The sequence below is a fragment of the Aquarana catesbeiana genome, linkage group LG04, assembly GCF_042186555.1.
Source record: "Aquarana catesbeiana isolate 2022-GZ linkage group LG04, ASM4218655v1, whole genome shotgun sequence".
NCBI classification, from domain to species: domain Eukaryota; kingdom Metazoa; phylum Chordata; class Amphibia; order Anura; family Ranidae; genus Aquarana; species Aquarana catesbeiana.
The window spans coordinates 53760749-53779483 of record NC_133327.1 but is presented as its reverse complement, the minus strand read 5'-3'; the positions used below and the strand labels follow the sequence as shown (position 1 = coordinate 53779483).

At 43.5% G+C, this 18735-nt stretch overlaps 1 protein-coding gene across 1 annotated transcript in view; it reads right to left on the bottom strand.

The window, feature by feature from the left end:
- The window catches only part of LOC141139251 (NACHT, LRR and PYD domains-containing protein 3-like), a 96318-nt gene that overhangs the window by 50088 nt on the left and 27495 nt on the right, over positions 1 to 18735 (bottom strand). Inside the window, exons 3-5 of the mRNA XM_073625209.1 lie at positions 18504 to 18593; positions 13821 to 13981; positions 11458 to 11629 (exon numbers count right to left, since the gene is read on the bottom strand). Coding sequence (XP_073481310.1) covers positions 11458 to 11629; positions 13821 to 13981; positions 18504 to 18537 — 367 coding nt within the window. The 5' untranslated portion in view covers positions 18538 to 18593. The remainder of the gene's footprint in view (positions 1 to 11457; positions 11630 to 13820; positions 13982 to 18503; positions 18594 to 18735) is intronic.

Genomic DNA, 18735 nt, shown 5'->3' with positions numbered 1-18735 from the left:
GCTTTTTACAGGTGGGCTACCGGTAATTCTTCTAATGACGCTTATTGAACCTCCCCCAATATTCCCCCATCTTTTACTGTCAAGCTAAATACTGGGAGGGTGCATGTGATGGACCTAAGCTCTTTCAGGCCTTGTCTGTCTGAAGAGGCCCATCTGGAATGGATACTACTGTAGATTTGTCCTCCTGGGGAAGTTTGTAAAGAAAGCAATTTAAAGCTGTTCCTGTGGATTGTGGACCGGGATGGAAGTTTCAGGTAAAACTGGTAGATTCTCCTGGAGATACTAGTGATGATTGCTAAGAGAATACTTACGCTGGAGTGTTAGCATTGAAAAGGAAACGGCTTCCTTATATATCTGAATATACAGTGCCAGAGTTCTCAGTGAGTGAGAGTGAGACATACCCATTTTTTCCCTGGTCTGTGAGTAATAAATTTGTTCTTTCTTTTTATCTAAAAGTGACTGATGCCCTTCTTTCTTTGACCTTTTTCCACAATAAATGCCAAGACTCTTCCCAAGACACTGAATGTCAGCTTGTAGGTGTGGCACAGGTTTGCTGCACACAGAGGAAGAGAAATCACATAAAGAGTGGTTGATGCAGAAATGTATATTGATGTAGTAATGTTGAGAGAGGACAAACTCTGCTGACACAGCCACACTGGTCCTGACTCCTGACCACTTACAATGAACCAGACATGGAGTATGATGCACACTGGAGACACCTGACAGCATCTAGCAGGGGAAGCAGCTGGAAGGTAGAATGGCAACTGGGTTCCAAAACAAGAAGGCTACTGATGGTGCATAGCAATACTCCCTGATCTGTCCCTCCACCACAGGAACCTAAACCTATACTACTCTGACTGCCCCTAGTAAGTGGGAGATCTGTCCATTGTCTGCCAGATCAACAGAGGAAGTCAGGCTTGTCCAAAGGCACAACTTCTACAGGAGGCAGATACCATTCCAAGGGAACCTCTTGGATGGGAGGAATATCCATGACATTTACATCCTTCCAGTCTGTGGCAGGTCTGCTGAACACACAGTGCCTTAGGAGATTTTGATGGAGGCATTTTCTGTCACCTTTGGGGCCATCTCACACCAACAAACAGACATCAGCTCCAGCTTGCCTCCCCTTTCGAATTTCGGGTTTTGCATTAACACCCAGTCCTGTTCCCTCACTGGGACCTGCCAGTACCCACTAGCTAAGTACAAGTTGGTAAGGCAACAAGCCTAGCCCAGTGTCATCAGCAACTCCTCTAGCCTAGGCAACGAGTAGGAGTCTCAGTGGGTAAAGGTTTTGAGCTTACGGTAGTCTACATAGAAGCACAGACTGCCATCCTTTTTGCGCACCAGAACAATAGGGGCAGCCCCATGGACTATGGCTCGCCTTGATCACTTCACTCTGCAGCAAATTGTGGATCGAGTCCTTGACCTCCTGACAGAGAGCAGGAGTTATATGCTGATATCTCTACCAAAAAGGGTGTATCCCTTGTATGGATAGGGTGGTCTATGGCTTTGGTGCAACCATAATTTTCAGGACTAGCCGCAAAGACTAACAGGTGCTTTTCTGATAGAGGAGACACTGTTGGAATAAGGAATATTACTGGAAGGGGATGGTCAACTGGTCCAGAAACTGTCGGTACTGCTCAACATTTAGGGAAGTCATGGAGGCCTTCAGAGGGGCACAGACAGCTTTGACTGCTGGCTGGGCCCCTGTGATACAGTGCTTGGATACAATGTAGAGGACTGCGAGGATCATGCTGTTCAGAAGTTGTACGGGGGCGGCCCCCATTTTGATTAGTTGAACCTACCTTAATGAACCTTGGATAATGTGTGGGCCACCAACCATTCTCCTGGAACTTTAATGTCCTTGTGGGGCTTTACCATGACTATGGCCTCCTGTAGTTTCTTGTGAGCCCCACATGCAGCGACCAGAAAACTTTATGGACAGGGGCTTGCAACAGTTTCTGCTCAGAGGGGTAAAGGCTACGCCTACCCATTCAGTCTGTCATTTGTTTGCCCTCCGGTAGGCTTTGAAGGCCTGAATCACATTAAGCCAAGCCACCCGCAGACCACAACCCAGTGTGGGCTGATTCAACTGCTCAACCTAGGACAGAACACAGGGTAAGTCCAGATTTTTCAAGACATTTATGCCAAGGACAATAGGTGCCAAGGCAATGTCTGGGCTAAGGATGACCATGACCCCCACTCACTCCACCACCTGGTTGAATATATGTATCTTCACCTAGGTGACTCCATTCACAACAATTGCCAAGTTGTTGGAAGCTTTCAGGGACAATGAGAGGTCTAATTGGTCCAGAGTACCAAACTGTTGGACATAACTATCATATTCCATACTGGTAATTTCAGATCCAGTGTTGATTAAGCAGGGAAACAGCTGGCCGCTCACCAGCGCATTGACTACAGGGTTTGGTTGACTATAGATTCTTGCTTGCTAGGACATTTCTGGGCCTTTCCTGGGGGTCATCCCTCAACTTTGGAAACCTCTAATTTAATGGCTGGCAGGGAGAGTTTCTAATCTCAGTGCGGCCACAACCTCTGGCAAGATGCTTGTAGCATCCACACCGCCAGCACCTCCGGTCCTCGTCTGGATCTTTTCACAACGGGTTTCTGCCCTTGAAAGCTGGGCCAACTCTTGTTTCTTGCCGCATAGATGCCATGTTCTGGGTTATCTGCTGGATAGTTGCCTGCAGAGTCAACAGCGGTGAATGGGGCCAAGGCCTCCTCGCTCATGTAAAGAGGTCCACCTTTCTTTCCCAGGGCAGCAAAGGCTTCTGCTTCCTTCTGTTCCCGGGCCACCACTTCCACAATGATATCGTTAAACATGAGGGAGGGTTGAGTTCTCACTCGTTCCTGCAGGGCCCTCCGGATAGGACTGCCACTCACTCCTCCAATCAACTGGTTCCGTAACAGCTTGTCTGAGGCACCTATGTTAGCACACCCCTTCTTCTGAAACCATTTCCATAATTTGTGCTACAGCAAAGTGTGCGAGGATATCGCCCTCTAGTTGCCTGCAGATGAAAAATCTGCATCTCAGTTCAGACAAGGTTACATTCCCCATAACCATGCCACACTTTGCTCAAGGCTGACACGCTCATCTTCTGGAAGTACCATCACTGCTTTCATATCCTGCTGACTTATGCCAAGTGTAGGTCTGGCCCTGGCTTGCTGCCTGCAGGGAAAGAGAGCTCACAATAAGAGTGGATAATGCAGCAAAGTGTATTGATGTAGTAATGTTGAGAGAGAATATCAAACTCTGCAGAAACGGCCACACTGGACCTGAACACTTACAACAAAGCAGACAGGGAGTACGACGCACACTGGAGACACCTAACAGCTTCTGGTAGGGGAGGTAGATAGACTGGCAACTGTGCCCCAAAACAGGAAGGCTACTGATGGTATGCAGCAAAAGTGTCTGCTTTGTCCACAGGAACCAGACCCTATGCTACTCTGACTGTCCCTAGCCAGCAGGAGACCTGTCCCTGTACTAGCCACTACCCTGAATGAGCACCAACCGGAAGGGCACAGAGCTTTTAATAAGCACCGCCGACCTTAATGACTGGTTAATTCATTTATTCACAGATAATTTAGCAAGGTTTATATATACTAAAAGACATACCATGGCTGCCAGAGATATTGGGGAAGTCAAGGATGGAAAGTAACCATGGAATGATATCTGTCGGCTGGGGTAGTAGAAAGTAACTAGGAGTGATACATGTCAGTTGGAGGTGTGATGTTACCAGGGAGTGATGTAAGGTGGAGGGAGTTGGGGCTGATAAGTGGCCATATGGTGATGTGTGTCAGCTTGGAATGGAGGAGAGACGTGGCCATGGAGTTATAGTCTTGGTGCAAGGTGGAGTAATTGTCATGAATCTGTAGTAATACTTTCATGCCCTGTCTGTCTGCTTGTCTGCTTACCTCTGGTCTTTATATCAGCCTTAGGGCCTGCACTCTCACACCTGCATGATTTAGTAATTTTCCCTCAGCATAGCTCCACCCTAGCCTCTACAGGATACACTATTTAACACTGTGCTGTCCAAGCCTACCTTGCTGATCAATATTGTGTGTTTGGCTTCCTGTGTGTGTGTCTTGCTGTGTGCTCTACGTCTCATTTTGTTTACCGTCCTGGGCTTGTTCTTTGACTATCCCTGCCTGCTTGATACCCTGACCTTTGGCGTGTTCTCTGTCTATCCTTGTCTGCTAGTTGCCCTGACCTTTGGCTTATCTCCTCACTATCCCTTGTTGTCCTAGACTGCTGCTTCCTCTCTATCCTCCAGTAGCCTATCGTGAGTGTGAGCTGGGAGACCCTGGGTGCCTGGAGTCATTCGCAGCACAGTCCATTCTCACCAATAGAGGCTCCGGTGAACACTTGCTGGCTCTTAGACTCCGTGCCCTGGGGAATCTCATGCTCTAGCTCCCAGTGTGATCTGTGCCGGTGCTCCATCCGCAGCAGTCAGCCATAAGGTCCACTCCTGACCCCAATGTTGTGCATCTGTCACCTGGACTCAGGTGACCTTACAGTAATGAAATGGCAAGTATGTACTGGAGAAAGATGCCTGTTAGCTGGGGAGGGAGTGTATGAGTAATTAATGTGCGTCTTAGTTGCAGGATTGCAACAGCCACTGGACATGTGCATGGCATAGAGAAAGCAATTGAAGTTGGCTGCAGCAGAACACAGCACCAGTGTCTGCCACCTGACTGCAGGCTCAGTTGGCTCCGCCACACAATCACCCACTCTCCAGTAGCACAGATATTACACCTCTAGGTTTTACAGCCAGCATTCAAAATTAGAGTTTATAGTGCACTGAGAATTGCATGAAATACTTGGGCAGTTGTGCAGATTGGAACTCAGGAGATGGAGCAGATACATCTTTTCTTCCATCCTCTCTCTACTTCTTCATGCTGATCTAGGGAGAGTTCAGGTGGCTGTTCAGGGCATATATACGGGAGGGGAGTTCAGGCTAGGCAGTATACATATTTAATAGCATGTACAGGGACACTGCAGTTCAGAACCCGAGACATAGACCGGAACACAGCCCCTGCAGGACAGCTGGCAAGTATGCAATTCCACTACATAAGGTAGGAGATGTTTTTTGTCATTCAAAGAGGTTGTAGGTGGGACCAGAAACTGGGTACCCAAAGAGACGAGACAACACGCAAAGTCCAGCACAAGGTTCAACGATTCTTGTATTATAGTTGTAGGTGAACAGTAAACATAACAACAGTAAGTTGAAATTACTAGCACTAGTACAATTGCTATTGCACACACTTGAGGTAACATTTTGAAACAATACGATATCCACAAACACAACGGCACTGGCAACACGGCTGAGAAGCTAGTTTCAGAGATGCTGACAACACCTTGACAGAGTCCAGCTGCACGGAATTGCTTAGGTATAAGTTATAAAAACGGAAACTTTGGCCGCACCTATCCGTGTGCAATCCAATTAATGTTTTTAAACCAAAACCTTACTTTTGAACCACATAACTGCTTTCATTTTTCAGTGACAAACTTTCTCATGTACAATATAATAAAACAAATGTCCCAGATGACTATAGTTCAATTAGTAGTGCTTTTCCTCTTTCAAATATTTTTCCCTTTAAATGTGCTTTTCGTATCCTGCAGTTTTTCCACCTTTACCCTTGCCAATTTCAGTTAATACAATTGTGCTTTTTGATGCTTTTCAAACACATACAGTAACACAACACTTTTATTACTATACCAAAATGGAGAAAATAAGAAAAGTTCTTTGTTATGGTTTACATACGTTTTAACCAATCCCTTAAAGTTAGCCCTTAGCGTTTAATATTCCACAACACTTCGCCTCTACCCTAGCACCTAAAGTGGTATTAAACCCAAAAAACACAATTTAATGTATATTGTATAGCAGCTTACCAATTCTTAGTTGTGGTGGCTGCATTTGTTTTCATTTTTGTCCCATTTTGATCCTGCCAATAAGTATGTTATTATTTAACTTTCTTTAACCACTTCAATACCGGGCACTTAGACACCTTCCCGCCCAGGCCAATTTTCAGCTTTCAGCGCTGCCGCAATTTGAATAACAATTGCGCAGTCATGCTACACTGTACCCAAACAAATTTTTTATCATTTTGTTCCCGCAAATAGAGCTTTCTTTTGGTGGTATTTGATCACCTCTGCGGTTTTTATTTTTTGCGCAACAAATAAAAAAAGACCGAAAATTTTGAAAAAAGTTTTTTGTAAATAAGTACGTTTTCTTCTTCAATGACGGGCACTGATATGGCTGCACTGACGGGCACTGATACAGCGGCACTGATGGGCAACGATGAGGTGGCAACAATGAGGTGGCACTGATGAGGTGGCACTTATGGGCACTGATGATGGGCACTGATAGGCGGCACTGATGGGCACTGATAGGTGGCACTGGTATGCGGCACTGATGGGCACTCATAGGTGGCACCGATGGGCACTCATAGGCGGCACTGATGGGCACTTGTAGGTGGCACTGATTGGTACTTATGGGTGGCACTGATGGGTACTTATGGGTGGCACTGATGGGTACTTATGGGTGGCACTGATAGGTGGCACAGATGGGCACTGACAGGTGGCACCGATGGGCACTGACAGGTGGCACTGATGACACTGATTGGTGGCATTGCTGGGCATAACTGAAACATAATGGTGCCAATCAATGCCCATTTATGGGCACTGATTGGCACAGATTGGGCACATGTGGATGGCCATGGGGTACATACCTGGCCATCCACATGTTGCCCCTTCCCTTGTGGTCCTAGTGGCGATCCCTGGTGGTCCAGTGTGGTGATCCGAGGGGGGGCTGCGCTGATAAACAATCAGCGCAGACCTGCCCTGTCAGGAGAGCCGCCGATCGGCTCTCCTCTACTCGCGTCTGTCAGACGCTAGTGAGGAAAAGCCGATCAACGGCTCTTCCTATTGACATCGTGATCAGCCATGATTGGACACGGCTGATCATGTGGTAAAGAGTCTGCACCCAGTCAGGATAACGCAACCACTTCCCGGACGTCAATCCGCTATAGGCTGGGCGGGAAGTGGTTAAAGACCAAGCTGTCCAGAAAAAGTTGCAGTTAAAGGGTTGAGACAAACCTCTTAACACTGACAGGTTACTTACAATGGTCAGCTTTTATTAATGTATATAAAATATTTATCCAAAAAGGAAAAAAAAAAATGTTTTGCTGTAACTGCTTAAAAAGTGTTAGCTGGAGTTCAGCTATAAATTGTTAGTCAAATCCATCGGAATCTGCTAGTTTAATACATTTTCCCCCAGGCTAACAATGCTATTGTCCAAGGGTATCTCAGTTGCCCCTCCAACCAGCATGAAGACACCTTAAGACAGAAAGTGTGTTACTGGCCAGATTACCAGGTTAGAATAAAAGAAAAAACCTAAATAAGAAACCATCAAAACCATCACAGCCACTGCATTTAAGAATCAGTAAGCTGCAATATATTGTATTTTTGTTTTGGGGTTAAATATTGCTTTATCCCTAACCTTAAAATGTAAAATCCCTAAATGCTGACCCTAGCACTATCCTAACATAACCCCTAAATTGAGCCTTAAAGTGAACCAGTGGCCAAGCTGTGCAGGTATTTACATATTCTTAACTATGCTTTAAAACAAGCCGATACTGACCTATGTAGCTGCAGATACTGTGGAGTCATTCATCCTTAATGTTCATAGTGGAAGTACTGGTGACAGTGTGTAGGCTGTTCTCAAAAGCTCTGCATTCTTATTGGATGGTTGGGAATTTGATTACCTAGTTGCAATTTTAGTTTTTCTTTAACCAATTGCCGACCAGCCGCCGTCATTATATGGCGGCATGTTGGCTCCCCTTGCGCGATACACCATAGCTGTACTGCGGGCGCTTTAATGGGTATAGGCGTAACAGAGTGGAGGTCTGTCAATGTAAACAGACTGATCTCTGTTCTGTCAGGGGAGAGGAAACAGATCTGCTGTTCATACTGGTTATTAACAGAGATCGGTCTCCTCCTCCAGGCAGTCACATCCCCCCACAGTTAGAAACACTCCCTAGGTCACACATTTAACCCCTTGATCGCCCCCTGTTGTCAACCCCTTCCCTGTCAGTGACATTTATACAGTAATCAGTGGCTATTTTTAGCTCTGATCGCTGTATGAATGTCAATGGTCCCAAAAAAGTGTCAACAGTGTCCGATCTGTCCACCGCAATGTCGCAGTCCCGCTAACAATCGGAGATCGCGGCCAGTGCTAGTAAAAAAAGTAAATAGTAAAAATGCCATAAATCTATTCCCTATTTTGTAGGCACTATAACTTTTGCACAAACCAATCAATATACGCTTATTGTGATTTTTTTTTGCCAAAAATATGTAGAAGAATACATATCGGCCTAAACTGATGAAGACATTTTTTTTTTTATTTGGATATTTATTATAGCAGAAAGTAAAAAATATTGTGTTTTTCTTTCAAAATTGTGGCTTTTTTTTTGTTTATAGGAAAAGGCTTTTTTTTTAAAAGCACATCAATTTTGATTGGTTACAGCGATGCAGTGCCATATCGCAAAAAATGTCCTGGTCATTAAGGGGGCAAATCCTTCCGGGGCTGAAGTGGTTAATGAACTTTGAGGGCAAATTACACTACAGTACAAGCAGCTACAGAGGTCAGTAAAAATTTATTTTAACCACTCCCTGCCCACGCTATAGCCAAAGACAGCTACAGCACAGGCCTCTAGTTCTAGGAGAACGTTCATAAATGACCTCCCATGTCCATGCATCAGGTGCACTCTGTAACTACCATGTGCTTTGGACACAGCTGACCACTGATCGGGTTAAAGGGCCAATCACAGAAGTCCTTTACCATGTGATCAGCTGTGTCCAATCACAGCTGGTCACATGTAAATAGACTTGCCAGTTATCAGCTCTCCTTTCCTCACACAGAGACAGCGTGTGAGAAATGAGAGCCGATCTGACAAGGCACACTGAGTACATTGTGTACACTGATAATCAGTGCCCTGATCATCAGTGCCCTGATCATTAGTACTGTTTAGCAGTGCCTATTAGTGCAGCCTATCAGTGCCCATCAGTGTTGCCTCATCAGAACAGCCTCGTCATTGCCTCCTAATCAGTGTTCATCAGTGCCCAACAGTGCAGCTTATCAGTGGCAATCAGTGCTGCCTCATCAGTTCCCATCAGTGCTGCTTCATCAGTGCAGCCTCATCAGTGCCCATTGTGCTCATCAGTGCAGCCTCATCAATCAGTGCAGCCTCATCAGTGCCCATTAGTGCAGCCTCATCAGTGCAGCTTCATCAGTACCCATCAGTGCAGCCTTATCAGTGCAAATCAGTGCAGCCTATCAGTGCCCATCAGTGCTGCCTCATCAGTACAGTCTCAACAGTGTCCTTCAGTGCCCAACAGTGCAGCTTATCAGTGCCCATCAGTGCCGCCTCATCAGTTCCCATCAGTGCTGCTTCATCAGTGCAGTCTCATCAGTGACCATCATGCTCATCGGTGTAGCCTCATCAGTGCCCATCAATTCAGCCTCATCTGTGCCCATAACTGCACATCAGTACAGCCTAATCATCGCAGCTTCATCAGTACCCATTAGTGCAGCCTCATCAGTGCCCATTATTATTATTATTATACAGGATTTATATAGCACCAACAGTTTGCGCAGCACTTGTGCCCATCAGTGCAGCCTCATCAGCGTACACCAGTGAAAAAGAAATATTACTTATTAGCAAAATTTTATAATAGAAACTAAGAAAAGTGTTTTTTTTCTGTCTTTTTTCATTTATTTTGTGAAAAATAAAAACCCCAGTAGTGAATAAATGCTACCAAATGAATGCTCTATCTGTATCAAAAAATGATAAAAATTTAATTTGTGCACAGTGTTGCATGACAGAGCAATTGTCATTCAAAATGTGCTGCAAAGATCCTTCCCTAACTCCGCTTTACACTCTATCAGCTTTTCCCCACTGCTCCTTCCTCTGCAGCTGATGACAACACCACTTTCAAGGACAGAAGAGTATGTGACCTGCTCTCCTGTCACTTTGCTACAGGTAACTGCTGGGTCCAAGCACTGTCATATGACCAGGGGAGTGGTGCCACTGTTCTTATGGATAACAATTCCAGTAATTTAAGCACCAGTTGGGAAGGAGGACAGAGTTGGGAAGTAGCTCTGTAAGGCATATTCTGTATATTAATCTTGTTCTGAGCAGAGGCATCCATGCACCACCATCAGCTTTCAGTAGCAGTTGTTATAGTCTAATGCAGGGGTCAGAAACCTTTTTCCAGCTAAGGTCCGGATTAAATGTATGCGAATGCATGGAGGGCCGCATTCACCTACTAATAAATTAAGATAATAATAATCCTAACACAGTAATAATAACAGTACAGGTTTACCTCACTTTAAGGTGCATAATATAAAGCCAGTTCACCCTGAGGGAGCATGTGGCTGGGGATTTGGATTTTACTGCCCCCTCCCCTATCCTGGCACCCAATGATGGCTGACACCAGCTCTGTCAGCCAGCATGGTCTGGAGATGGCTTTCCTGTCCCCAGGGGTGATGGGGTCCCTGTCCCCAGGGGAGAAAAGGTCCCAGTCCACAGAGGAGATGGGGTCCCTCTCCCCCCACTGTAGTGTCCTCTGGACCCCCCATAGTGTCCTCTGTACCCCTCATAGTGTCCTCTGCCCCCACCATAGTGTCCTCTGTACCCCCCATAGTGTCCTCTGTACCCCCCATAGTGTCCTCTGTACCCCCCATAATGTCCTCTGTACCTCCCATAATGTCCTCTGTACCCCCCATAGTGTCCTCTGTACCCGCCATAGTGTCCTCTGTACCCCTCATAGTGTCCTCTGCCCCCACCATAGTGTCCTCTGTACCCCCCATAGTGTCCTCTGTACCTCCCATAGTGTCCTCTGTACCCCCCCATAGTGTCTTCTGTACCCCCCATAGTGTCCTCTGTACCCGCCATAGTGTCCTCTGCCCCCCCCCCCCCCCCCCACACACACACACACACACACACTCACACACTGTGTACGTAGAACTCTCCTACCCTACACAGGTGTACAGCGAGCCGAGCAGAGATCGATATCACAGGGTTGGATGGGGACGAGAACTGCTGGTTATCTTTTCACATTAAGAGGCTGGTGATTGGTTGCTAGGATTGCCTGGCAACCAATCACCTGCTGGGTAATGTAAAAAGTCAACTCTAGTGGTTCCCTCCCCCATCCAGCCTTGTGATACCGATGCACGCCGCTGTCCAACGAAAATGTCCGCTGGCCGAGTGCCCCTGAATTAATCATGGGAACTGATGGGCCGGACATCTAGCGGTGGTGGGCCGGGTGTGGCCCGTGGGTTGCTGACCCTGGTCTAATGTATTGAGTCTAATGATATCTGTGCTAATGATGATTATAATATAACAAATTTGATTCTAAAAACAAGGTATTATTACCTATCTTGCGAATTTCACCTAGAATTGCCAATAAATTAGGATGAGGATGATCTTTTAACAGTGCGCAGAGACATTCCCAGAGTCCGATCACGGCTTCTCTTCCCAGTTCCAGAATATCGTGTAACAAAATGCTGGAGAAGGTACTTGCATCTTGTATAATTGGCATGTACTTCTGGAAAAACAAATGTATTAATTTTATTTCTGAAATAATAAAGATAATGTTGATGATATGTGATGTGGGTTATTCCTGCGCTACCGTTGGGGAGAGATACAGATAGAACAGCTGCAAGCACCGAATGGGGTCAAACAAAGCCTACACGTGAATGAAAGAAGGGTGGGGCTAGGTGCTGCGCTATTCAGGAGAAATAAGAAAGTGCTGCTACGGGTAGCAGTATGAGGTAAATGCTGCAGCCCAGTGAAAACTAAAAGCTGCCAGCAGCAAGGTAGTGTATATAATGATATAGTATAAAACTAGTGATAATCAAGGGCAATGCCAAATAAATGTGCAATATCTAAAGCCCTAAAGGACAGTGTAAACAAAATGAGTGTGCAAATTACTGCAATAAATAAAATATCAATCCACAGACAATCACATAATAATAGTATACACTAATGTGCAAACATGGACGTGAAGTGTGAATAGGTAAATGTGCAAAGTACAGCAATAAGTAAGCAAAAAACCAAAAATAAAACTTATGTGCAAAAAAAAAACCATAAAGTACTAAAGTACTGCTGAACAATATGTGCAGCCCTGGACATAAGGTGCAAATGGATGGATGTGCAAAACACAGCAATACATAAAACTTCCTGTGAAAACGTGCAAAATCGCATAGAAAGTGCAAGGTAGTGTGTGACATACACACTCCAATCACATTGCTAGCAGATGGTGCCACAATGATCAGTCAATCAAAATGAGTCTGAAAAAATCCAAAAAATCCAAAAAAACAAAAAAACTTATGTGCGATAAGTGAGAAACTGGAGAGTAAACAAAGGGTTCAGTGATGTTATTTCTTCTTAGAATAAATAAAACCGTCCAATGTGCAAATAGCAGAGTGGGGTGCCTGAGGAGAGAGGGTGTAAATCCTCTTCGTGCATAGATCACACAAAAGTGAGCAGCGGCCCCTTACCTTGCGGTAATGGGAAAACCGCAAAACAGCAAATGCTGGTGGGGGTTGTCTATCCTTGGGATCCCTGGACCAGAGCAGGTACTTTCTCTGTCTTGGTACCTCAGTATAGGTGAAACAGGTAATAAAAGAACAAAGGGGTACCGGATAGTGTAGTATTTTCAACAAAGATGAGTTTTATTAAAATCATAAGGATGTACTCACATAGAACATAAAAGCACAGCATCTATCTCCTACGAGTGGGGAGCACTTCAACCTCGGTCAGTCCGGGATAGGCACTCTACACTGACCGAGGTTGACGAGCTCCCCACTCGTAGGAGATAGATGCTGTGCTTTTATGTTCTATGTGAGTACATCCTTATGATTTTAATAAAACTCATCTTTGTTGAAAATACTACACTATCCGGTACCCCTTTGTTCTTTTATTACCTGTTTCACTGTTTTTAATAAATTGTTGTTGATATATACTCAGAGGCGCCCCTCTACTTGTTTCTTTCTTCTAGCCTATTGGACCTTGCTTCTGGTCCTTTTTGGTGGCAGCCCCGACTGACTCCTCTCCATATATATATATATATATATATATATATATATATATATATATATATATATATATATATATATATATATATATATATATATATATATATATATATATATACACCCACCCTTCAATTGGACTATTTAGGAACAGTTATCTGAGGTATACCTGCATTGCGCCTTTTTTACTTGCTAAATGTCCAAGACCAGATGCTGGTTTTCCAATGCCCTAAACGGACAGAGGTTTTCCCATACACTTCTCTGGGTTCAACACCAAAGCTCCATTCACTGCGCTCTGTGAATGCCTGCAAAAACACACATTTGTACGTGCATTCATCTAATACACAAAAAATTGTGTCGCACTTGCAGTGCCATTCATTGTTAATGGCACCCCAAATGTAAAAAGCAGAAGTGCATTTTTGCATGACATTGAAATGCATGGGCTGCCCTGTGCGTGTAGCCAGAAAATACATGAAATATGTGCTAAAAAAGTGTGCAAAAACAGACATTTAGGAGACACTAGTTAGGAACCTAGCCTAAAGCTTACAAAGACTTTTAACCAACTTTCATGCACCAGAAATAGGACCTTCAAACAGCAGTTTGAGAACTAGGAACGTTTAGGTATGTGTGACTACCTTTATTCCCATTGTTACTTTTTGCTGACATACGGTACAGATAATTTTGGAAACATTGTTATCTTACCTCTACATTTAAGACATCCCGAGATTTTAGTTCACTAAGAACAGAATGAGGGTTCAAGTTCTCCAGAATGTAGATCAGATCATCTCTGTAATACTCATATATCATCCTCAGTGATGAATCAGGATATGTAGACAGCTGACAGCAGAATTTCCTGATGTCCTCTAGGGAAAGACAAAAAAGGTCTGAGGATTAAACGTATGCCTAAAAATCAATCATGAATATGCAGCTCTTCCTTCTGGTTTGTTTGTCCTTTGTAACTCTGAGAAAATTGTTTAAGAGAAACCTCTATTGAGGATCAGAACTGGAAACCCATGCCACATCCCATATATAGAAATTTGCAAAAGGGAAATGCCCCAGGGATTAAATGGGCATGGGAGGTAAAACCAGATCATACAAAAAGTGTAAAAAAGTACAACATTTATTGGAAATACACATGAGCATAAGCTTGATATACAAAAATAAGAATATCTATAAAAACAATAATATATGACACAAATGATAAACAGCAAAGATTTACTAATATACACATGAGGTCTACACATGTAGTCGACCAAAATGTGTTTACAGAATACCCGACGTATTTCGGAAAAATGGTATAGTATTCATTTCCTTCTTCAGGGGCTGAGCTGAGGTATGCTGTTTTTTCTATCAACAAAAGAAAAAGAGAATAATAATACAAAATTCATAATGAGTAAATATAACAATATATGTAGTAACAGTGGCCACTTCTTCGCCGTTTCCTAAGCATGGCAAGACATAAACAATTGTAGAGAAAAATACTTACATAATTCGTGTCTTTTTACACAACATGATGGATTGACAGAAAGCAAGGCTGAAATCTTCCTGTCCCGCTCCACCACATGTTCTTAGGACTCAAAAAGTTTGTATATGGGGGCCACAAGAGGCCTCACACAATTTAATGCTGTATGAATCCAAATACAGCAGAAAGAGGAGGTGAAAAGACTATGTATTGAAAGGTAGCAGCGCTTGCATCATCGCACAACACATCAATGCTCACAAGGATTAAGCTAAAGGGGACACGTGGATCTATCATGAAAAAGAAAAATAATGCAGTAAATATGTTTGCAAGAAAAGTACCAGGAGTTGTCTCAATATAGAGCCAGTGTATGAAGAGCCCCCCAGTGCCAGGGAGCCTCAATGCATCAAGGGGCGAGCACTGCGATGCTACCATATCATATAGATAGAGTGTATACATGTAATGTGGTGGCGTCTGGAGAGCGGAGGTATCAGTCATTGCTTGTACAGCTAAAAAATACATAATTTACAATTTGGTTAGAATTTATGGGACAGACAATACAAGTGACTATTGAAGCACACAATATTTATCCAAAAAGAGAATACAAAATAATTACACTAATCAAAGAATTAGCGGATATGGCCAGTTCAGACCCCCCCCTACAGTACAGACTCCCCCCTACAATACAGACCCCCCTACAGTGCAGACCCCCCTCCTACAGTACAGACCCCCCCTACAGTGCAGAACCCCCTACAATACAGACACCCCTACAGTGCAGACCCCCCCTACAGTGCAGACCCCCCCTACAGTGCAGACCCCCCTCCTACAGTGAAGGCCTCCTCTACAATACAGACCCCCCTACATTGCAGACCCCCCCTACAATGCAGACCCCCCTACAGTGCAGACACCCCCCCTTCAGACCCATAATGTACCTCGCCTCAGATGATCAGCGCGGGACATGCATACACAGGACGTGTAGACATAACGGAGGAGGGGGAGGCGGCTTCACTCTGTGTAAGACAGCCGAGACTGATCAGAGCCGCGGCGCGGCCACGAGAGAAGGGGATCGCTGTGGCCGGGTCCCAGGTGTGCCGACGGGTGTCACTCGGGTGCAGCTCGCACCCCCTCTCCCTTGCAAAGCCAGGCCCTCCGTGTGTGTGTTACCTGCCACTGCCTGTCACCGCACAGTGCCGCTGCTTAAACCCGTCCGATGTCTCTGCTAAGTCCGCTTCAGTCGCGGAGGGGGGGTGCCGGCCTGACACCCCCCCAGTGTGTGGCACCCGGGGCGGCCCGCCCCCCATTTAGTATGCCACTGGTCCTTTCATCTCCTCTTTCAGCTGTATTTGGATTCATACAACATTAAATTGTGTGAGGCCTCTTGTTGCCCCCATATGCAAGCTTTTTGAGTCCCAAGAACGTGGTGGAGTGGAACAGGAAGATTTCAGCCTCGCTTTCTGTCAATCCATCTTGTTGTGTAAAAAGACACCAATTATATAAGTATTTTCCATCCTCTACAATTGTTTATGTCTTGCCATGCTTAGGAAATGGCGAAGAAGTGGCCACTGTTACTACATATATTGTTATATTTACTCATTATGAATTGTGTATTATTATTCTGTTTTTCTTTTGTTAATAGAAAAAACAGCATACCTCAGCTCAGCCCCTGAAGACGGAAATAAATACTATACCATTTTTCCGAAACATGTCGGGTATACTGTAAACACATTTTGGTCGACTACATGTCTAAACTTCATGTGTTTATTAGTAAATCTTTGCTGTTTATCATTTATGTCATATATTATTGTTTTTATAGGTATTCTTATTTTTGTATATCAAGCTTATGTGTATTTCCAATAAATTTTGTACTTTTTTACACTTTTTGTATGATCTGGTTTTACCTCCCATGCCCATAAAATCCCTGGGGCATTTCCCTTTTGCAAAGTCCTTTGTAACTCTGGGCTGGCCATACCTTAAAGCCCAACTCTGGGCAATTTTTTTTCCCCATGTAATGAGGCTGCGCCAACAGGAGTTAAAGAAACCGGTCTTGCGCTGTAAGAAACGAAGGATTAGGTGAGTATATCTCAGCTTTCTGGACCCCTAGATAAAAATCAGCAGTTAATTCATGCAGTGCAGGCACAGTCCCACTGCATGAAAAAAAATATATATTTGGCTAGAGTTGAAGGAAAGAAAATTGCTCGATTCCCCCTTTAACACAGTCAGCGTTGATGGGGAAATTCCTCCTGTTGGGCTATTTTTTTCTGACAGAGAGGTTTCCCCGCCATCAAAATTCAATGATTACTGCTGATGGCTATAGCCACTGGCAGTGATCAAATGCAAAAAACCCTAACAGGCTGGTTGTGCTGAAAATCGACTTTAGTACAAGCAGCCTGCCCATAGATGGATGAAAATTTGTCTGGTTCCTGTTAAACTGGCCGAATTTTGATCCATCTATGGCCAGTTTTAGACTTTATTATTAAAATTTTGTGTACTCAGACATTAAATATACATACCCATACAAAGCCAATAGATAAAGAAGTAATTCCAGCATGTGGTTTGTAAACAACGTACGTGCCAAAATGATCCTGCCATAAAGGTCCTTGTTCAAACATGGAGTGCTGTTGGCATCATTCTCATCATGTGTAACAACTGAGCTTTGCACTTATGCACCTTTGGCCCACACTTTTACTTATTGATACATAATGTGCCCACCTCGTATGCACAAGAGATAAATACTGCATACATTTTTGAATTAAAATAACTAATGCAGTATTTATCTCAGAAGCAGGAAATATACTAAAAAACACGTTATTTAACCCATACTGTATATAATTTTTTTTATAAAATTCAGAATTCCAGGGATTGTTTATTATGTAGTAGTGTTACATTCTATTTTTACCAAGCACCTAAGAATCACTTAAGATTTGGCTCAATCAAACGTACAAATGTAAATGCATGTGTTGGGGGTGCCTATGTGAGAAAATGTCACTTGCAATACACATGTTTCATATCGTCACTAGTCAGAGCAATAATTCTAGGTTCCTTATTAATGGTTAACTCTAAACTGATGATCTGTAGGGGATTTTAAAGCATCACTTATTTATTGATTTATTTTATTTTATTTCAGGTACTTATATAGCGCCGTCAATTTATGCAGCGCTTTACATATACATTGTACATTTACATCAGTCCCTACCCTCAAAGAGCTTACAACCTAAGGTCCCTAACACACATTCATACATATACTAGGGCCAATTTAGACAGGATCCGATTAACCTACCAGAATGTCTTTAGATTGTGTGAGGAAACCGGATGGAAAATATAGGGTACTGAAGTTTTTTGCCATTTCACACTATTTTAAAGTTTTATTTTAAAGACATATTGAGTATCTATTTACTTGGTGCAACCTCGTAAAAAATTGGGTAATATATTGCATTTGTGTGCCCTAAAGTTAATTTAAGTGCAATCTTCAATGAACTTTCATGTTTCATACACTGTCGCACCAATTTTGTGGGACATCAAGAATAGGAATCACCACATTTTTTTTCTCTAGGGTGTCTGTTTTCAGAAAATGTATAATGTTTGGGGGTTTTACAAAATCATCAGGATTAAAATAAAATTGTTAAACGTGAAAAAACAGCTCTGGCAGCAAAAGGGTTAAGTGATTTGTCAATGCTGGTCTATTTTCTACCTAAGGTTGCTCCCTTGTCTGGTAAAAAAAATACAAACCTTCTGCCTTTATTTCTTTAAACAACATTGGCAACATGTCCACTTTTTATTGGCTAAGTAGCCATCTTGATTTTACTGAAAGTAACATTGAATTTAAAAGAAATAATTATGTTTTCCTAAGAGATTCTAAGCTCAGTTCAAAAATATAAGGCACATGTGTTATTTGCCATAAAGATTGGTATTTTCAGTCATTTGTTTACCAGGACTAATAGCTCTTTCCTGGCACCTCTTCATCTTTTCCGTTGATGTAATTTAATTTTCAGTGAGGATCAGTCCATCACAATGTACACCTAGACAGAATGACAACATTAACATTACTTTTTAAATCAAATGTATTTATTTTGCCTACAATACAATCCAAAGTCACATAAAGTTTGACCAAAGGAAATCTATGCCCCCCACTTCCACCATTGTCCACTATAGCCTTCTCCA